Source organism: Pogona vitticeps, chromosome 4 (assembly GCF_051106095.1).
Source record: "Pogona vitticeps strain Pit_001003342236 chromosome 4, PviZW2.1, whole genome shotgun sequence".
Lineage (NCBI taxonomy): Eukaryota > Metazoa > Chordata > Lepidosauria > Squamata > Agamidae > Pogona > Pogona vitticeps.
The window spans coordinates 140157792-140181067 of NC_135786.1; the positions used below are offsets into that span (position 1 = coordinate 140157792).

Here is a 23276-nt window from a genome sequence, read left to right on the forward strand (position 1 = left end):
TCAAACCCAAAGAAACGCAAACAGTGATACAAAACCATATGACAGCTCCGTGACTCTAAATCACTGTAAAGAACACGGCATCATATTCTGCATTATTCCATTAATACACCACTCTTTTTTAACTTAAAGCTTGACAGAATTCAGGTGTCCTTTTAACTATTTTCTGGGCATACTGAAAAACCTTTTTTGGAACTGCAGCCTAGTACTTGATGCTGCTTGAAAAACTGACCACATATTTCTGAAGCACTTGGAAAACCTTCCACCCTGCTACTTGATGCCACTTAAAATGTCTCCACATGCAGTGCAACCACTGATAACATCTATGTTCACATTCCAAACCACCCCCTTCTCTCCCCAGTCCACACCTGTCTGCTATTTTGTGAGAATATTTGGGATGTTAGCAGAGTGCAGCACGACAGTGCTGAGCTTGTAAGTATTAAACAGGAGTAACTACTCTGATATTTGGGTACAAAGAAGAATGGACATCAGGAAATCCATTCAGAAAAAAAACCTCAAGTTGATTACAGGACCTACCAAAACTGGCTTTCATGCATTGCACAGGATATGTGCCATTTTAGATCATAGTAATTATGGAAGCAACATGATGTATGAATATCTCCTTCACACAATGAGAAATAACACCTCAGGTTATGGAGGAGGAAGGAAGGCAATTCACATATTTCTAAACCGTCACTCAGATAGCAAAAACAAGAGGGGAGAAGATGGTGAAACCCACCTGGTTATCTCACTGTTCTAGTCTGTCTCTCCATACCCCAAAAAGAAAAAAATAAGTCAAAATTAGAAGTTAAATCTGTGATTAGTAACCGACCATCAGTACTGTCTATTTTTAATTGCAAAATTATTCCATGATATTCACATAACTCAGACCCATGATTTAACATATTGCTGAAATATTGCCACAGGGGAAAAGGCTTCATTAAGCAAAATAACTTAAAGTGCTCAAAAGAGCTGATGATTGCAAATGTGTCTTCCCTCCTCCCCTCAGACAAGGTTCACATGAGTTGTCTCTCTTTTGTTATATTCTCTGAGAATAATCTAAAAATTAACATGTCATGCTTCTACATCTCAGGATAAATATTTGCATTTGACAAGCAGGGTTGTGCTGATGAAAGCCATCACTTGCATCATGACAGCCTGTCGAGACTAAACAAGAGGTGGAAACAGTAAATATGGAAAGGGGGGGGGATGAAGAAAAGAAGTATCTCCCTACTGAAACTTTAATGTCTTAGGAAGTTATGTTAACCCATCACCAATTACCAGTAGTTATGTCTCTCTGGCATATATCTCGATCAGAACCTCTCACACTTTTATAGTGGATCTTTCTTTTCACGTCTTGGGGAGTGTTGGGTAGGTTTAAGTTTGTAGCAATTTAAAATGAAAAATGTGTGAAACAGCAAGACAACTCCACACTTCCACCTCTTTAGTCTTTAAAAATGCAGTCTTTAACAATGCAGTACTCAAAGTGCCAATTCAAGGGGACATACTGTACTTCATGGATGCCACACAGAGCACTCCTGACTATTACTCCCAAATTCAGTCACATGATTCTTCTTTATAAAGTCTATAAAATGTTGTAGTGGAAACTGCTGCCACCATTACCCCGAAATGGTAGATGAAAATAAAAGAGACACTGAGCTTTTTATGGTCCAGAGGCAACACATTTTACATTTTAATATTTAACATTGAAAAATGGCTCGGTTCTTCAGCAGTATAGCTGAATGAAGTAGAAATTTTACAGGCATTCCTGGCTAAATTCACAATTGCTGCTTTTAATTATGTTCCTAGAAGAGAAAGGCAGCAGCTGAGTTTTAAATTGGGAGACTTTCAAAAAGTCCTCCCACATAGTGATTGTAAGAAAATGTGGTGGCTCACAGAAAAGAAGGAAATGAAAATAGCGATCCTCAATTCAACCAAATTATAAATTTATTGCAGTGACTTTACAATACCACTCCAAGCCAATATATGTTCGTGAGAATGCTAAGGGACTGGAGTGTTATTCTTTACTGCATAATGTGTACACTCTCTGGACACTTCCTCTGTTTTTATTTTAGATTTTGTACACTACATGCCTACCCTTAATACTAGGCAGTGAAACACTCTTTCTTCTCCTATATAATCTTCTATAAAATCTGCCAGTTTTAATTTTGCATCTGTTCATGGATATGTTGATCTGTAAAACTGCCATACATATGTAGGCAATTTAATCTTCACTTTTTAGATTATTTTATAAACATTTTGTAGCAACTATGAAAGCTAACCAACTGACATTTGGCATGGATATTAAGTGGACCCAGGATTGTTTTATATTTTAAATGGATTAACAAGTTTTATTAATTAAAATCTGCTGTACCATCATTAAACACTAAATGGCATTAGTTTCCTATAGAGGTAAGGCTGGAGGCAGACCTGTAAGACTCATAGCTCAGTGATTTAGACATTGGATGAGTAGCTAGAGGTTGGGAGTTTGATTCCCTACTGTGCTTCTTTGACTTGATAACGCATAGAATCCCTTCCAGTTCAGCAGTTCTATTATTAATATTTTTCCAAACGGACTCAACACCACCCCACCTTCTGCTTCCCTCTGTAGGGTGCAGAACTCTTCAAACAGTTTAGCAAGGTGTGGTAAAGAGAAAGGCCGAAAGAACACTGGGAGGAGTAGGAGAGAAGAACTGACAAGAAAGGCGGTGCAATTGGGAACAGCAGAAGAAAACAGAAAAGGCACTGGAAGGTGTGGAGAAATGGAAGGTTTCCACATCAGGAAGAGTTAGGACTCTTCTTAGTTTAAAATATATTCAGTAGAAGCTAAATTTTAATATTAAATTCTACTTTGAAAACATTTTCTATTGATAATTAGGATGAAAGAGACCATAACAGTCATCAAACATAAAAATTAGTTATCCTTTGCCAGCGATTTGAAAGGTTAGGTATTGGTCTTAGAGATGTACAGAGGATAACTTGCACTTGGACCCATTTTGAAGCAAGTGTCCAAATATTTGATGTTTATCACTGTGAAAAGCTGTCAGTTTCCATTTTAAAAGACTGCTTTTAACAATAATATACACTTGTAGAAATCCCCAGCAAAATGTGCCTCAGGACAGAATTAGAGGAAGATGCAGAACTAGAGACTATGTCTGTATTATGATATATTGGTGGCCCACTTTCTACTTCACAGGGCAAAGTTGTTTCCACACCAGGACTGCTGGCTGCTGGCTTTGCTTTTCTGCAGTTAGCCAGAGGTGAGACTGAATAGATAATCTATATTATAAACTGTTGATACCCACCCAAACAAATATGCTAATAAATCTTTATCCAGAAAACATGTAGAGTACAGATCCCACTTCTCAGTGCAACCAGCCATCTAATTAAAAACCTCCTAATAATTAATTATTTTTTGCCCTTTTCTTTTAAAAAGCCTGTTGCTTTTCTGCTACTGAGCCCCTTAATTACTATCTTCCTGTTTATTTTCATGGCAATGGCATTCTTAAACAGGCATTTCAGTGAGCTATTTCCTGTTCCTGGGGCAAGCAGTGGAGTTTAATTATGCATTTCCTTTTTGCAGTTGGTACAGCTGATCATTAAATGTTAAGTGTTTACACTTTAAAGCAGGGGTATACAAGCTTCTGGCCTCCACCAAGTGATGGTGGCTTACATCCATGATTTTATGAGCATACATTGTGTATTGTCCACAAAACATATAATCATACAGTAATCTCACAGCAGAAAGCAGAACTATGATATGACATAGGAGATCTTTATTTTAAGTCTCGCAAGTTACCAACTTATCAGGTGCCCTTTGGAGAATTGTTGTATCTCAGGGCCCAGTCACACTAGTGATTTATTTCAGTTTCAGCTCTATAATGTTTAAAATCAGTTTCAAGTTCCGTGGTTTATACATATGATGTGTGTGTGCACTTTGAAATTAGCAGTTCTGATTTAAATTACAGACCATAAACAATTATTTACTGTCAAGGTAGTGCGTATAAAACATTGGAGATTGCTTTCAATGGTGGCCATAGAGCGCAAAAAAACCAAACCAAAACAAACCCAATACTTAAAGGGAAGTGCTAGAGCAGAAGAAAAGGTAATAATGATGCACAAAGAAGCCCAATTTGGCTTTGCACATAAAGCATGTTTTTTGGGAGAGGCAGGCAAGGGATTTTTAAATTACATTGCTGAAGTAATGTAGTGCTAATCTTTTTGACAGAATTTTTTTTACAAAAATTGCATGGATGATATTGTCATGCAAAACCCAATAGCATTTACACTGGCCAAACCAATATGAAGAGAATTGATTTACACTGTGGTGCCATTTAAAAAGCCCCTGCCCGCCTCTCTCAAAAGATTCAGATTTAGCCAAAATAATATTGAACTTTTGTGTGTGTCATCTTTAAAAAAAAAACTAATATTTTTTATGCTAAGCTTGAATCTTATTGTCAGTGTACCCACACCATCAGTCTCAAACTCCTATCCAGGGATATGAAAAAAATCTGGCTCTTCCTGGTACTTTATGCCGATCTGATCATCTTGGCACAAAAAGACTACATTGCACTGATTATTCAATATCCCCACTTAGAAATCTCATGCTTTGCATGAATTTAATATGTCAAATGGGATCTTTTTCCAGTTTGATTTTTACCATTTTTGTGCAAAAAATACTTTGCATAAACGTTCTGCTGCTGTTCAAAACTAGCCACTTTTCCCTTTGTGAAGCTCAGCACATGGATGTGACAAGCACAAAAGGACAGGCTGACTGATCACAAGGAATCCATACAATGCTACTCTTTGACTACTTTCTGCAAGAAAGCAACAGTCATCAGTTACAACAACTATTAGTTGCTACTAGTACATCCATTTGAATTAATGGAACTTACAGAAGAGCTGATTCCCTGATCCCCCCCACTGATTCAATGGGCCTACTCTGGTGCCACTTCTTACTACATAAAACAACAGGATTTCAGCCATTGTTTGGTTCTGCTTTAGTTACTAGTTTTGTATTACAGTCATTGGTGATTATCAGCACATCCCCTTTTGGCATCTATTCAGTTTCTTCCTTGCCATTTATGCAAAAGTTTTTGATTTCTTCTTTTCCAGTCCCTGTTGTCAGAGCACAGGACTTGAATAATAATAATGTTGATAGGTTTTCCAATACCTATGATGAATATTTTTCTGTGATACTTTGCATTATATCCCCAAATGCCTGTGCTATGTCTTGCCCTATTATTACAGTTGCACGTTTTTTCCTGAATGCTTCATTTCCAAAATAAAACACTATAACTGTATGATTAAAAATTTTTCCAGTCCACGTTAGTTCACTCACACCAAATAATGCTCCATTTCTTGCTTTAGAGCAGGGCTTCTTAAACCTTTTCCACTCACAACCTGTTTTCACCCGAATTTTTTTTTTTACATAACCCCAGATATATAGGTGATGCAAGGACAGATCTGCGCTGAACATGGCAATGTGTGGCAAGAAGAAGGTGAGGGAGGTGGAGAAAGCTAGCCTTGCAAGTCTGGGCTCCAGGCAAGTGCTGGCCCTTGCTGTGGAGGTGGAGGTGGCAAGCCTGAATAGAGATGGAGTGCCCAGCCACCCCCCATCGCCCTTGGAGGGAGAAGAGTGGCTGAGCATCATGGTGCCTTCACTGAGGCTGTTCTGTCTCTCCTTCTTCAAGCCTAGCTCACTCCCTCAACAACAGGTTGGCCACTTTGGCCCCCTAGCTAAGCTAAGGACAACTGCACAACCCCATGGGAGAGAGGGGAAAAGGGAGGGAAGGGGATAGGAAGACAAGGAAAACCAGGCATTTGGGCTGCAGCCTCAGCAAAAGGAAGAGGGAGTCCTCAGGTGCCTGTGACACTTTCACTCTCCAACACACACACACACACACACACACACACACACACAGAGAGAGAGAGAGAGAGAGAGAGAGAGAGAGAGAGAGAGAGAGAGAGAGTTATGCAACTCCATATGAGATCGTGACCCAGTTCAAGAAGCTTTGCTTTAGAGCATCAAGTTTACCTTGATTCATACTTTTCATATACCATGTTACAATTATATGTAATATGCAACACTAGTCTTTTCTATTGCTTTTGTGCAATAGAGCAGCTTAGACCTCTTTGAGCTTTAATCTAGTTTCTTCATTAGCAACAGTGCTAGTCATACTTGTTCTTTGCTTTTCTCCAATAGTTGACTGACTGCCTCTTTCTGACCTGGGAGCTTCATCTGCCAGCCCTATCTCTTGTTTCTTTTTGGATTCTTACTTCACTGTAAGGTCTTCAAGGTATAACATATTCTGAAGAGGTTTACCAATGCCTTCCTCTGTGCAGCATTAACAAGAGTAAGCCTATGTGTCACTGCCACTGTCGGTGAAAGAGCTTTTGCTAGTGTTACCTCCTCTGCTCCTGTTGCCTTTCAAGTACTTTTCTGCCCCATCACCACTGGAACTATCAATTCTCTCCTATTGATATGGTCATTATTCTTGAAGAGGGTGGATGCACCTTAGCCTGATGTCTCAGCTTTGACCATTCCACCTTGAGTGATACTGCTAGAAGTCCAGATTCTGAACAGAACCCAATTTCCTTATGGCTTTGCTCTGTGTGTTCTTCACTTATTCATAATATCTCATCGCGTTAATCTGCACCTAACATCAAGTGTGCTGTGTAATTAATATAATTCCATGAATTGCACCACAACAACCCAGGTTTGCCTATGTATGTATGCCCACTATGGAGTGGCAGACAGTCCCAATACTTTTATAAATAGATCCTTGTGAGCTTGCAATGCATTTGACAATATTCACATTTTACTTTTTTAGGTATGCTCATCTAAAATGTAATACATCAACAGGCTTTTCCCTGACTCAACATCTTTAATATCCAATGTACTGCTTTTAAAATCTTATATTGGTTTATTAAGCAAAAGCTGAGATTCTTGGAGGCTATAATGCAATCTGCTACTAGTTTTTTTAAATCGGCTGTAGCAAAACAAAAGAAAACAAAAGAAAAGAATCTCACAAGACATTCCCACGCTAATAGCTTTCCATTCATTAACAAATACACACACACACAGTACATTAAAGTGAAGTTATAAAGCATTTCAAAAATTGCTAAACGTTCTTTGAACCTCAGGCAGTCCTTGAGCATCCAAGTGTAGATAAATGTTTGGTTAGCAAATGACTTAGCTGTAAAGACTGCTGCTCTGCAAAGAGGGACAGATCATGGACCTACCCATGGGGCTAGAAAAGGTCTCCTTATAAACTGACTGGAAAAAATAAACAAAGTTGCCAGATGCCTTTACAGTATTTTAAATGAAGTCCTTTATTAAAGCATGATGAACAAGAACTAATCTGCAGCTCCACACACAAGCCTGTCAACAGTTTCTGAAGAAGGGAGAGGCCATTCAGCAGAGAACATTTTGACATATCAACAGTAAGTGGTGTTTTTGAACCATGAAGTCCTAACCTGTGGTCCATTTTAGATAAATTACTTTACTGGGTGTTGAGTTGCTGCCTCCATTATAATTTGTGTGTGTTTGACAGCCTTCACAAGTAGACAACACTGTGACCCAGCCCTTTCGACCTTTTTGATAATGACTACAAGCTAGAAATGCCTGCCCAACAGATCAACCTTTAAATTCCTCAGAGTACTGTACAAAAGGTAAAAAACAGCAACACACTCCAATCTCATTAGGCAAAATCTTGCATAGACTAACATGGCTACCTATTCCAAAACTACACTCCAACCTGTGGAACTTGAACGGCTTCACTTACTCCCAAGTCCCTCACAACCAAAAATAATATTTCTTTATTTTTTTTTTAATCTGAAAAGGCCCCTCATGCCCTCTACTGGCTGTAGGGAGCAATTTTGCACCTCCCCACCTCAGTCCTGTGCTACTGTAAAAAGAAACAAATAAATCCAGTTTTGAAGAAAGCCCTTCTCCTGCCAGAAGTAGCTGAGGGGAATTCAAAACATGGTTGCTTACATGTCCTATAAAGAGCACCAGAAGAATTTCTCAGCGTTCTGTAAAATGGGTGTGTGTGGAGTGTTAAAGAAGCTTAGAGATGCTGAAGCATTTGGACTCTTGAGGAGACACATACAGCCTCTGGGCAACAGCTTGCCCACCTGTAGAGGGCTTGGACCAGTTGAAACCAAGTGAAGGGAGTGTTTTACTTTAGTAATTCTTCTGGGGATCTGGGTGCTAGACTTGAGTGCCCTCCATCTTGTACTGTGCTGCCTACCTACCTGCTTCTGGACTCATCAAGCGCTGGGGTGGGGGGGAGAGAGACAAATTTCCCCATAATTTCTAGTAGTTTTCTTTGGAAGGGGTTGATTATTTGCCTTTATTCGCCTGCTTGCTTTTCAGGAGGAAGGCTTTATGTGTGGCTGTGACTATACTGAAGTTTGATTGGCAGCCTATCTAATGGTTCAGTTCACTTTTAGTGATCACACAGGAGGCATGGATTGATTCAGAACCAGTGTCTGCCCTGACTCCTCAAGGTGATCCTCGTTTCAGTTCAAAGTACACACACACACACAGCTCTGTTCCTACATCTGCCAATTCTTTTATGGTTCACTGTCAAATCCCTTGGTTTCTAAAGAGTTGCACAGCATAGTGGGAAATGTGGCATCTTTTCAAAGTTCTTCATAACATACATACAAATATATGCAAATACCACAGAAACATAAGCAGTCTTCTTTATTTCACAGAGTTGTTTCTATCTCATAGCAAATTTTTTTTAAAAAAATTTGTGACACACTAAACTAGTGTATCAGTGCAATGACTCGGTGCTACCCTTGTTATTAAAAATGTTTGGGGACATTTATGGGACAAATTATGGGAGTGGTGTTCCTGTAGTCCCTAAATATCACACCCAACTGCCTACATCACCACTAAACCGCACACAGAAACACATACACCATCCTTTTGCAGAGGGAAACAACTGATAACATGGGCAAACGTCCATTCTAATTGTTCTGGCTTGGAAAAAAGCAGATGTCAAAAAAACTTGGATTCATCCATTTTATAATTGGATCAAATCCCATAGTATTTGACTGTGTAGTTACATGCGTGTGTGTGTGTGTGTGTGTTTATATCTTACCCCCCCCATGTGTATGTACATGGGAATGCTTTCCTTGTTAATTGTTTTTTAATTGATATTTGTTTAGTTTACTGTGTATTCTGATAAAGGTATATATTTTGGTGATTTTATTAAAAATAGTTTTTCTTTTTCATGAACTGTTGCTTGCTTTCAGAGTAGACATTCTCAGTTGCTTTGCCTCCCTGCTTTTTTGGAATAACACTTTAGGGTTCTTCAGGACTTTTGGGGTGCCAAAAACACAAATGGGGAAACACAATAAAATGAGCCTGAAGAACTGTTCCTTTTTATGTTAAACAGGACGAGTGCACAAAAACAAAATGACCAGATATGAAAGAGGCATTCTCTAAGAGCTCAAAATGAAACAAACAAAAAAAGCCACACACATTACCATCACATTTAATGTGTTTCTTAAAACAAAAGCATCAGCCACTAGAACCAGTTAAGATTAGATCTCACAGTGCACAAAGAAGCTCTTTTTAAATTTATCCATACATCATGTCCCAATGAAAAGTTTAGTTGGCAAATAGCAGCTTTGAAGGCAGCAGTTTTCATTGGGACAATGGCTTAGGGCAGAGGTTAAACCTGTAATCTTTATCTGGTTCACAATTGCTGCTTTTTCCTCCTTTATTTTTGAACACATATATTAAATACAATCACACATTATGCATACACCTTGCAGTTGAACTTCTGACTTAGAAAATCAGCTCAGGCAATCCTTGAAACCTGAGCAATCTACGATACTTATGTTTGCCCTGTTACCAGTGGTGGATTTCTCCAGGTCAGTTCTCCTGAAATCTCTCCTGAGAAGGCAGGCACTCAACCTACTCAAAGCAAATGAAAGACAATGCTAGCAACTATTTTTCATGCCCAGGCACCATTCTCAATGTTTTGAACAGAGATTTCTATAGTGTCAAATTTTTTTATTTGACCAAGCATCTTTCGACCATGATTGCTATATGATAATATTGACTGGGGTGGATTGCCAGGGAGAGGCCTGTCTGTAAAGAAGCCCTGTTGTTTTCTCAGAAACAGAAAAAGACAAGACAAGAAAATGCACTAGGGAATAGAATACATCAGTGTGGCTATTTAAAAGGCTTCTTGCACACTTTAAAATGGATGCACTTCCTGACCGACCTTTGCAAGGAACCTAACTGGGAAGCCCATAAAATATTTACATCCCTTCTGCCTGGTAAGCTCATTATCTATTGTAAAGGTTGTTCACTATTTATTTTTTCTTTGGGATAGCTCTACAAATGATTGTGCTTCTGCAAAATAAATGACTTGGCTTAAAAAACATCAATGAACATTCTTCCCCACCACCACCACTTATGCACTAAAATGCAAGTGCACAAATGTGATAACTAGTTATCCTGAGCCTTGAGATATGCAAAGATACACCTGAACACCTGTTGAAAATCTTGAAAGCAGACCTATTACTTTTTGTTCTTAACTTCTTTAATTCTTTTGGTTGGCTGTTGCAATGCTAATCAGAGGTAAGTAAAATTAAACTGTTCCTGATTTTTGTTTCTGTTTTCTCTAGTAAGGAATCCAATGCTGCCCTCCCTTAAATCAGAGCAGGTGGGCCTCCAGTGCAAGCTTGGAGGTGAGAAAGATAGCAAATCAAAGACCTCTGCATATTTCCAAAAACTGGGCAAGAATTCACTACATAATGCAACAAAATCCTGGATCCAGTCCAGACATATTTATGGCCTAGTTAGCACCAACAGTCTTATCACTGGTGAAATTTGGCAGCACCCACCAACCATCATCATCACCAGCTTAGAACTGCAGAGCTGGAAGGGAGCCTGTGGGTGAAGACTGTCCCCTATCAAGGAGGCACAGTGGGGAATCAAACTCCCAAACTCTGGCTCCACAACCAGATACCTAAACAACTGAGCTAAAGATATTGGCCAGAGTTCTGTTGCTTAGCATAGCAAATGATACTAGAGAAGGCTCACTGAATCAATGGAATTTTGTTGAGTCAAATAATCTGTAAGTTCCAATGATTCAAATGGGATTCCTCTAATTTGGACTTTAGCATCATCATCACCACCATCATCATCACCTTAGAACTGCAGAGCTGAAAGGGACCCTATGGATCATCAAGTGCAGCCCCTGACAAAGAGGCACAGCAGGGAACTGAACTCCCAACCTCTGGCTCCACAGCCAACAACCTAAACCACTGAGCTATCCAGCATTGTAAATCGCTACTAGAGTAGGGCCATTTGAAACAATGAAACTTATGGAGGAGTTGACTCACTAAATCTCCATTGATCCAATGTGTCTGCTCTACTGCAATTTACTGTGTTAAGCAACAAGATTGCACCGTTGAGTGTGAGGCTGGCATGGCCATATCTTCAGGGCCCAGTTCCATCCAGAAATCCATCTCGAGGAGAACCAAATACCCAAGCGGCAAACACATGAACAGTAGTTTTATGTTGTATTTGTAATGCTCTTCTATGCTATTTCAGGCGGCAATAACACGCTACTTAAATAACTGAAAACTCTTGTCATGTAAAAAACAAACTATATACATTCAAGTGTAGCATAACTCAAACATCTTCCTCACACAGCTACCCTCTTGTGTAACAGCTAATTATTTCAATAAAGAGCTACACAGCAGAGCTGGAGCAAGAACTAATACAGTGTCCCCTCAAAAATTATCATTAAAGGTCCACTAGGGAAGCATAGATGCATAAATGACAACAGAGAGTGAGGGGACTAAATAAGCCATCACGCAGAACAAGGTTCACCGAAGCCTGCTTCCTATCAGATGGGCAAATACATGGTCTTTCCTCACATTAAAAGATAGCAATTCTACTTTGCTATCCAGTCTACACTCAACAGGAATCCCCCGTGCGCCCCCAACCATACTAACACCATGATAAACATTGAACACATCTTCCTTTTGCTTTTAACAGTGTACCTTTTATTCATCTCAGATCACAGAATGGATTTTGAGAGAGCATGCAACTGAGTAACATGCCTCCCTCAAGTCAGATGTACAAGTAAGATGCAGGGCAAAGTGATTCTAATGGTCAACCACTGGTTGAGTCTTAAGTCTTAAGCCTACTGTGCATTTGTTGAAAACAAAGCCTGAGTGGCAGCTAAGAAAGCTGCATCTGATTTCACATACACAACATCACATCCTTTCAGACTGGAACAACTGATTAAGAAGAAAGCCAGCCCTCTAGTTGTGCATTCAGAAATGCAGATTAGAATTCCCATTTCTTCCGTGACTTATACTAAACAGCTGGGAGATAGTATATACTTTTCCTATTCAATAACTATCCTATATTGACTAGGGCTAAATTTCTTCTGCAAGCCTTTCTGCACCAGATGTCGATAAAACAAGAGGTTCAATTAACCTTCACATTCTGAGCCTCTAAAAGGTTCTGTCCAGCATGTATAGCTTGCATTACCTTACCCTACATATGTTGTTTTCTTGCTAATAACTAACTACTGAAATATCTCCCAGAAAGGAAACAATTACAGGTTCTACTTAAAAAATAGTTAAGGCAGGCTTACCGTTACACCAAAGAAGCTGGTCTGATTCATTGCATCCAGGAAAATTTTTCCAAGTTCTCTGTTGGTATAGTTAAAGTCCTCAATTTTTTGGTTTTTGTTGGTGGCATTGAGAATCTTCATTGCCTGCTGCAGAGTTTTGGCAATTACCCATATTCCATCATAAGCAAAGCCATGGAACTTACTTGGCTCAACATTTCCACGCCTTTGATCATACTCCTCTTCATATTGCTGTGGTGTCTTTGGGAAAAGAAGATAAAACAGATTTGCTGGTCAGCATATTCCCGAACTCCACACCCTGATACTTAAAACAGTTTTTTAAATTAAAAAAAACATTTTAGTGAGGATGGGAAAAATCATAGCAATTACGGAAGATTTCAGACAGAAAGCTGTGTCAGTCTATCTCAGTACGTATAACAAAAAATGAAACAAAACTAAAAGTAGAATGGCCCTTTAAAGACTAAAGTATTTATTTCAAAGTGAATCTTCATGGTTACATTCCAGTTCATCAGACTGGAGGTATGGGTTGTAATCTACAGAAGCTCATGCCAAGGTAACACTTCTGAGTTGTTGAAGGGAAGGAAATGTAAAATCCATGAAAGCCCACACAGTAATTCTACAAAGTGGCATAGACAAGGTATAGCTATAAAATAACAAGGAGAAACATACTTTTATAATGGCAGAGGGGAAGGTAAACTGCTCATTAAGATAGTAGGTGCTTCCAAAGAGTGACATGAATAGAAGGAGGACAGTATGTGAATTCATATGATTAATGGAATGGAACTATATCTCAAAGAATTTGGATTGGTCTTTAATTGCCCTTGGAACATGGACATAGACAGTAGATCTTCCTCTCATAGCTATCTGCCACTGCCACAAATTTTCTATTTCCATCGAACAATAAATAGACCTTCAATCCCTTTTGAATGCATTCATGAAGTTGTCTATATAACCGAAGTACATCAGCGGTACATTAGCTTGGACCACTGCTGTTTGTTTTTTTGCTGACACAGAATGCAAGGAAGATTTTTTTTGTCCACAGTGAGATCTAGTTGCAATCATCTGTGGAAACATTGCAATCTTTTATACTGAGCCCTGTGGCAGAAATGTTAAACTGTAGTACTGCAGTCAAGGCTCTGCTCACAACTGAGAGCCTGATCCCATTGACAATAAAAGCTGCTCTTGTATTGGGTTCTACTAAAAGAAACTCAACTCAAATTTAGGGATACACACGAGGCAGGTGTACATGTGGAGTAGTGTGCCAAGGGACTGAGTTTTTCTACTCCTCTGTCAGAGGTCTGTTTATTTTGAGGTGGATGTGGAATTGATTCCTTGAAATCGGTTCCACATGTGTGAATGCCCGACAGGAGCAGAAAAACTCACTCTCTCACCACCCAATTGCCCCCTCCCTTGCCTGTGTAATGTCCCCATGTCACCTGATTGCGCCTGTGCCAGCCTACCATCTCACTCACCCACTTTATCATCCCCCACAAGCCGAAACATCCCCCCTACCTGCCACCTCACCTCAATCACCCCAAAAGCCTGATCAGTCATGCCAGCCTGCCACCTCACATGCCTTCCTGAGCTCCCCCTTGCAAGCCTGCAAGCTCCTCGCCAGCTTGCCACTTCGCCCACCTGTCCAATTGTCCACACTTCCTACCTTCACCCATGCCTATGACTGATCTTGTCATTATTATCATTATAAAACAGGAAATGGCCAAGGAAGTTTTTTTTTCATTTATTCGTATGAAACTGTGAAGATAGTTATCAAAAAGAAGACTGCTAATTTTGTCATTGCTTTGGAGTTTTCTAACAGGAAAGAGCTCCTTCAATATTAATCAATGCTACAATTTCCTGTCCTCTAAGATCTTGGGTCTGGAGATGTGGACAGACATAAATTAAGGGAGTGATCATCCCCAGCCACCTCTACAAAACTATTATTATAAACGTTAAACCATTAATTCATAATGCAATATTACAACTTAGTAACTGGAGCAAATTAAAACTCTCTTGCCCGGGCAGCATCACATCAGTCAAAATGACAATTCTGCCAAAGATAAATTGTCTGATATTAATTTTACCCACATAGATTTCAGACTCATTCTTTCATCATTGGCAAAAATATGTTTAAAGCAGAATTAAAATCAGTGAAGGCTTTTGGGGTTATGTGAATCTTCAGAAAGATAGTGAAAAATGTTTCAGAAAAGATTAAGCATCTTTCAGTCTCGAGACACTATGGTAACGTGCTCTGAATAGAGGACTTGGAAGAGCGTCTAGTGTGACTGAGAAGGCCAATTCGAGAGTGACAATCCCTTCCACACTGAAGACAAATCCAATCTGTCCCCTGTCCAGCTCCCTGATTTTGCTGCTTTCGGGACTGTCTCTTTGCCTCGGGCCTGCTGGACAAGTGGCTCTTCAAAATGGGAGAGGCCATGATGCATCACCTGCCTCCAGGCTGAACGCTCATAGGTCAAAGTTTTCCATCTGTTGAGGTCCATTCCTAAGGTCTTCAGATCCCACTTGCAGATGTCCTTGTATCACAGCTGTGGTCTCCCTCTGCACTAATTCTTCATTCATGAGATCTTTTGGAATACAACCATCAGTCATTCTCACTACATGCCCGAGCCAATGTAGATGTCACTGTTTCAGTAATGTATACTTGCTAAAAATTCCAGCTTGTTCTAGGACTACTCTATTTGGAACTTTTTCTTGCCAGATGAAACCAAAGATGCATTGGAGACAACGAATATGGAACGTGCTCGGCTTCTTCTCCTGCCTTGCACAAAAGGTCCAGGACTCACTGCAGTACAGGAATGTACTGCAGGACACAGGCTCTATAGACGTGGATCTTGGTATATGCCGTCAGCATCTTATTAAGCCATACTCTCTTTGTGAGTGTAGAGAACATGGTAGCTGCTTTGCGAATGCGTTCGTCCAAAAGAAAAGAAATATATCACAAAAGGAATTTAGGAGACAACAATTTCAATTAGGATGACCCATCAGGGGCATTTTTGTAATCTTCCCCCAGGTCACCTGAAACATCCCCTATTTAAACAAATGGAGTAAACTAGGTCAAGAAAGCCCTATTCCCACTACTGGAAGCCTCCATGACTGGCAAATTTTGCTTCAGGAGTGACTGATTCAATCAAATACCCTTACAATATTTGTTACATTAAATGTGAAGCAAGTAATACTTCATCACATTGTTTAGGGCACTGTTACCATGGTGATATTAATTTGCTAAACTGAGCTCAAAATAATCGTTCGTGTTCACCAAGAGAAAATGAACTAATTAAGGATGTCTGACCCCTTGGGAGTACTGTTACATACCCGAAAATGCAAGTCAGCATGTTTCTTCCCCTCTCCACAGGATAAGCCCGGGTTCCCACAACCTTCCTCTATGCCCCTGACTGATTACTTTCCAGCAATTCCACTGCTAGGAGACTTTCTCTTCCAGCTTTGAGCCACCCCCAGATTTTATGCAGGTACTCAGACAAGCTGCCTTTCCCTTTTAATACATTTTGAAACAACACTTAGCACTAGTACTAAAACAGTCTGAAGTTCTTTCAGTGCTTTATATATAAGGAGGGAAATCCATTTTGGAAACTTCACTGGAGAGGGTGAAGGGTACATGAATGCAAGGTTAATAGCCAATCAGTACTAAGCACAAACAACCTCCAAGATAAACTAGCAGCACTGCTTATCTCAGAAATCAGATTGTGGAGAAATTACATCTGCCTGACAAGAATGTAGAAAGCACCCTTCCAAAGTGCAACAAGTCTTCATTTTAGTACATTTGGAGCTTCCCTAATGTATGTTATACCTGTTACCAGTCATGACAGATACATATTAGCTAATTTTATCTGAATGCTAAATTGCCCTTATTCAGATTTATCTTTATAATGCTCAGATTGAACTGTTAGGATTTGGTGAAAGAGCTAGGATGAAGTGAAAGAGCCCAGATTGCTTTGGACTAATCTCAAGACTAAGGTTGTGATTACACTGGTAAAATAACTGTTTTCTGAAATGCATTTACATTCAAATGAATCAACATTTAAAAGAGTGTCTCCATTGCACAAATGCAAGCCCAGATTAGTCTGCCAGGGAAGCATGTTTCATCAGTGGAACATGACCTAAAATTCTGTTCTGCTAGAGGGTTGTTTAAAATAGTTTGCATGTGAAATTTGATTTCTTTTATTAATTTCTGCATATGTACACCCCTGTTGCTGCAAATTGCACCTTGGAGTAAGAGTGGGAGAAGCTGCAGGAAATAAGGACGGAGGGCAAGTGTGCTGGCAAAGTTATTTGTAAAAGATATTTGCAAAATATAGCAGCTTGGCTGTTTCTGTACCTTTAAGAATGCCTTTGCTGGTCTCTGGGAGGTGGAGAGAAGGGGAAGACTCAGCAGACAGTGCATGGGAAAGAGGAAGCAAAGCATGTGAAAGAGACAGAAAGGCTGAAAGGGCATAAAGGGGAGGGCTAGATGGAGAAAAAGATGGCAGGAGAAGAACATCCCAACCAGAATGCATCCAAGGATGCACCCCACTTATTACCATCCTGTTTCTATGCTTTTTGGGGGGAGGGGGAAAGGGAGCCAAACACAAAACCCACACAGGTACTGTTGTTGCCAGCTGTCTCCCAGGTGGGAACACAAACAGTATTTCAAATGGCCACATGATTTTGAATTGAATGAATTTAGAGTGGAGCTTATTTAGTGGCAAATGTAAAAGTAGATAAGGCCTATGGCAGCTGAAATGAATGAGAAAAAGCCAGACCATGTGCCTTCAACAAGACAGCGTGACTAAGAAGAGAAATACAGTAGGTCTTCTCACTGAGAGCTCTAAATTAAATCTCAGGCAAGAATATCAGCACTGTTCCCCAATAACAATGATTGTGGATTGGGATTCTGTGAGGAGTCTCACACAGCTCATAATTATTTGCCATTTAACCTGTTTATTATATAGGTGGAGCTTCATTCTGTATTGCTTCTTTCAGTAGCCAGTGCTTTTTCCCCTCCTTGTCTTTTAAAAAGGATCTGAGCACAAGCCTGCCTCAGGAAGGATAGGACTATGGCTATTGTCTAAGCTCCACTGTGGAAAACATTAACTAAAACCCTGGAGAGCTCCTGCTGCTGCCTAGTGAGCATGGATCTGGTTCAGTATAAGATAGCAACTGCAAAACATTATATGATGAAGTAATGGGTAGGAACTACCTAGGAAATTTTACTGATCTTCCTGAAATGGTTACTAAAACAAAGGACAAGAGTATCTGTCTTCTCCTCATAACCACCTGGAACATGCCAGGCTAAGGGAGGAAAACAGACTGTCCAAAAGCAAGCTGAACATCTGCCTGCAACTGCTTCAGCAAGGAACTGAATTGGTTGGTTATATACTACCTTTATCCCCATAAGGGATCAAAGGCAGCTCACAACAATTAAAACCATACAATTGTTGTTGTTGTTTAGTCATTAAGTCATGTCAGACTCTTCGTGACCCCATGGACCAGAGCATGCCAGGCTCTCCTGTCTTCCACTGGCTCCCGGAGTTGGGTCAAATTCACGTTGGTAGCTTCAATGACACTGTCCAGCCATCTCATCCTCGGTCGTCCCCTTCTCCTCCTGCCCTCACACTTTCCCAACATGAGGGTCTTTTCCAGAGAGTCTTCTCTTCTCATGAGATGGCCAAAGTATTGGAGCCTCAGCTTCAGGATCTGTCCTTCCAGGGAGCACTCAGGCTTGATTTCCTTTAGAATGGATAAGTTTGTTCTCCTTGCAATCCAGGGGACTCTCAAGAGTCTCCTCCAGCACCAAAAACCATACAATAGTATTAGGTTAAAGTACTATACAAAACAATATATTGAAAACAATTAAACATTGGTCAAGATTAAAAATAATTTTAAAAAAAAAAATTAAATCTAAACTTCATAGATGGAGCATTTCCTAGACACTCCACATATTGTGCAAAATCCTGCCTAAAAAGGAAGGTCTTTGTCTGACAATGGAAGGACAACAGGGAGAGGATGAATTTGGCTTTGTGTGGCAGTGCATTCCAAAGCCTGGAAGCAGCCATTAAGAATGCCCTCTCTCATGTCCTCATCAAACAAGCTTGGGAAGATGATGAAATGAGAGAAGAGCCTCTCCAAAACATCTTAAAAGCTGAGTAGGCTGATCTGAGGAGATACAATCCTTCAAATAGCTTGGACTCAAGCAGTATAGGGCTTTATAGGTTTAAGAAAACAGCACTTTGTCAGTAGTCTGTCTGCAGCATTTAGAACCATCTGAACTTTCTGAACACTACTCAAAGGCAGCCGTACGTAGAGCACCTCACAATAATCCAGTCAAGATGTAACTAAGGCATGTGACGCCATGGCCAGATCAGACATCTAAAGGAATAGACACAGCTGATGCACCAACTTTAACTGTGTAAAGGCATTCCTGGTCAGCACTGAAACTTGCGCATCTAAGCTCAGAGTTGAGTCCAGGAGGGCAACCAAGTTGCAGATCTGAATTCTCAGGAAAAGTGTAACCCCATCCAATACAGGTTGAATCCATATTCCCTGATTCACCTTGTGACTGAACAGGAGCGCCTGTCTTCTCTGGTTTAAGTTTCAGTTTGTTAACCCTCATGCAGTGCATAATTGACAACAGGCACTGGTCTAGTACAGAACAGCTGCCTTAAAATAAGACGGGAAGGTGACTTCTGGCTTGACGTTGCGACGAGACAGCAGCAGGAGGACAGAGCTCTGTCCCCCGGGCTGAATTCTGACCTTGTTTGGGACACCATAGGGTGTCGGAACCACCCTGGAGGGGTGGCGAACTGGGGGGGGGGGAAGCCTGTTCATCACGGGGGGGGTGGCCACCCCCGTTCGATCCAGGAAACTCCCTAATCAGCCAACGGGCAGAAACAAGCAGCCTCGGCTCGCTTGCAAGTCATCGGCAGCCAGCTAAAAGAAGCAAGAATATCAACTTTCTGGCATCGCTGTTTACCGGGTGAGATTTTTACAACTAATTGCTTATACCCCTGGAGGAAATAATTCCTATATATGGAAAAAAAACAATTGCTATCTCATCTCAGAAACTATAAAGCGGCAAAAAATCTGGTGAGAGGGATAGCTGATGGAAAGGAAATAACTTTTTAAAATACACTTTAAGAATATTACAGTTTGGCGTTGTGAAGCTTGAGAAACTTTCCTGTGAGTTATACTTGATAAATCTGGACTCTGTTTTGACTACCTGAAATCTTTTGGCATGGAGCCTAGGAGCGGTGACCTTGAGCATCAGTCTTGGACCAGAGGAGAATACCAGGGGAAGACAAAGGGAAAAAACAGCAAAATTAACCAAAAAAAAAGCCTGGAAGACTCATTGAAGATAGACCAAATACATAAAGAGTTAGTGGACATAAATCAGATCTACAAAATGGTTTCAGAGGACATGAAAGATGACAGAATGCTTAGAGACACAGAAATGTTAAATGAGAAAAGGAAAATTAGAGAGGGAATTACCTAGAAAGATGAAAAAAGGGAAAACAAGCAAGGGCCCCTTAATATTGAAAACATGTTTATATTTATCATTTGGAACTGTAAAAGGGTATATTCTGTACATTAAAAAGGAGAACTAAATTGAAATAAGGGAGCCCTAATCAGGGTAAAGATGTAATATGATGGTTTTTTATTTTAGGTAAACTAAACTAGATATAAAGCTGGGTCATGGATCTGGAACCACTTTCAATAAGAATGTTATTAGAACACCTTGAGAATTTTATATAATATGAGAGTAATATTATGATAGTTCATTTCGTTCGTTTAGTCGTATCCGACTCTTCGTGACCCCATGGACCAGAGCATGCCAGGCTCTCCTGTCTTCCACTGCCTCCCGGAGTTGTGTCAAATGCATGTTGGTTGCTTCGCAGACACTGTCTAGCCATCTCATCCTCGGTCGTCCCCTTCTCCTCTTGCCGTCACACTTTCTTAACATCAAGTTTTTTTCCAAGGAGTCTTTTCTTCTCATGAGAACTATGATAGTAGTCATATTATATACTAAATTATGATATACTAATTATACTAATTATGATAGTAGTCATATTATATACTAAAATTTGTATATGAATGGTTTGAATGTTTGAAAGATGTTTGGAATTTGGGGGGGGGGATAACTGGGAAGACACTGAGATGTAAAAAACAAATAATTGTAAGCAAAACATGTAACATGATGTTTGATAAGCACAAAACAATGTAGATAGATTGAAAAACTAATAAAATGTTTATTAAAAAAATAAGATGGGAAGGTGAGATAGAGTTGGGCGTCATCAGCATATTGATGGCACCAGACTCCAAAACTTCACACAACCTCTCCGGGCAGTTTCATAAAGATGTTGAACCCTTCGGGAATGCACAGGCAAGTGGCCAGAGAGTCTAACAGGATTCCCCCAACATCACTTTTTGAATTTGGCCATCCAGAAAAGATCAGAACCTTTGTACCTCCAAGTAGCATCCCAGAATACACTGAGAGGATCAGCAGAACCAACAGGGGTACACTCCCCCAGACCACAAGGGTGGCCGAAGCCATTTCTGTGCTGTAACCAGGCCTGAAGCTAGATTGAAATGAATTTAGATAATCTGTATCATCCAGAAACCTCTGGAGCTGGGATACTGCTCCATGCTCCAAAACCTTGCTCAAATGTGGAATATTTGAGACTGGCGAATAATTATCCAATATAGTGCAATTCAAGGAGGGCTTTTTAAAACAAATGTCTTACTACTGCCTCCTTTAGACATGGTGATACCCTGCCTTGCTGCAAGGAGGCATTTACCACTCCCTCTACCCCCTCTGTCAGTCCCCCTCTGGCTGCTTTTATAAGCCAGGAAAGGCAAAGGTACAGCACATATGCAGTGACTTTCACTTCTCCAATGATTCTGCCCACATCACCAGACAACACAGACTGAAACGTATCCATTGTAAAAAGAAATGCAGGGGCCAAAGTTACATCAAGAGGACCTGCGTCAACTACAGCACTGGTTCTTAACCTTGGGTTACTCAGGAGTTTTGGACTGCAACTCCCAGAAGCCTTCACCACCAACGGTGCTGGCTGGGGTTTCTGGGAGTTGCAGTTCAAAAACATCCGAGTAACAAAGGTTAAGAACCACTGAACTACAGCATCTAAGTCATAGCAGATGCCAGTGATTTTGTCTGCAAACTCTTCCCAGCAGGCCATCTGTTGCAGTAATCCACTTTTAAAGAGAGAGAGAGAGAGAGAGATCACTTTTACTTTTGCTTTCCCATGTTGCTTTTACTTCTTGAGGCAATGAAACATGAGGAAAAAGGGGATCATGAAGCAGCTCCCATTCCTTTGCTGTAAATTGTTCTACACCTCCAGCATGGGAGGGGCAGGGGAAGGATGGGGAAGTCAGATTTAAGAAACAAATCCTGGTGAAATCCAGGCAATCCAATCCAGGCAATACAAAACAAAGGGGGTTAGAAAAAGGCAATGCAAATGACCCCGACTGGAAGTGCCTTTAGACAGTGAAGCTTATTCTATCCCTCCTATCACCACTGGTTTTAGTTTTTAGGTATCTGATGCACTTTCTCTGAGTAGGTATTTGTGAACGTGAATGTGTATATACATATGTATGCAATCTGCCTTTTAGTGAAATACTCCTACCGTTAGTTTTTCTTGTACTACTCAATGACACTCTGAAGTCTGAAAAAATATTCATTAGAGCTCCAGCATGGTCCTCCCCACCAAGAGGACATTCTCAAATTGAAATATAATCTTTGATTTTGCATCCACTGTGTGGTCTTTCAATGTTTCAAGTTGTAAACTTGGGGATTTTCCAAGGGTTGTAGGAAGGTGATGCCAGAATTAGGGGGCAGAGAGGACTACCACAATTTGAATGGTTAATACTGAATACTCAGAACTATAGTCTGCCTTTTGGAAACAGCAAATTTCAAGGTGCCCAATGTACACACCCATAAAGCTAGCTGTCTGAAATTTGGCAAGTTTATGTTTCTTTTTAGAATCTATCATATGAACCAATCTGGTGTATATGGGTGCAAAACTGAAAATGTTATAGCCATTTTGGTTTTACAGTTCACGGGAGGCTGATGATTCAAATGTATAAATGGGGTTCAAATCCCAGGTAGCCGGCTCAAGGTTGACTCAGCCTTCCATCCTTCCGAGGTCGGTAAAATGAGTACCCAGCTTGCTGGGGGGGCAATGTGTAGCCTGTATAATTAAAATTGTAAACCGCCCGGAGAGTGCTTGTAGCGCTATGGGGCGGTATATAAGTCCAATAAATAAATAAACAAATAAATAAATAATTCAGATCCAGGGCACAAGTAGAAGAGCATGGGACACAGATTGCTTTGGCCCAAACTGAGATCCAACCTGAAACCCGAATTATCTTCTTAAAATAATTGGAGGGCCCAAAATAACTGTTATAGTCATGAAGTCATGAAGTCATGTTATAGTCATGCTGCATCTGTAACATTTAATTGTGCTGTGGGCTAAACCACAGAAGCCTGTGCTGCAGGGTCAGAAGACCAGCAGTCGTAAGACTGAATCCACACAACGGAGTGAGCTCCCGTTGCTTTGTCCCAGCCAACCTAGCAGTTTGAAAGCATGCAAATGCAGGTAGATAAAT

General features: G+C 40.3%; 1 protein-coding gene across 1 annotated transcript in view; it reads right to left on the reverse strand.

Annotated features, from left to right (window-relative positions):
* The window catches only part of GABBR2 (gamma-aminobutyric acid type B receptor subunit 2), a 439280-nt gene that overhangs the window by 265348 nt on the left and 150656 nt on the right, over positions 1 to 23276 (reverse strand). Inside the window, exon 7 of the mRNA XM_072998474.2 lies at positions 12642 to 12878. Within this exon, the coding sequence (XP_072854575.2) occupies positions 12642 to 12878 (237 nt within the window). The remainder of the gene's footprint in view (positions 1 to 12641; positions 12879 to 23276) is intronic.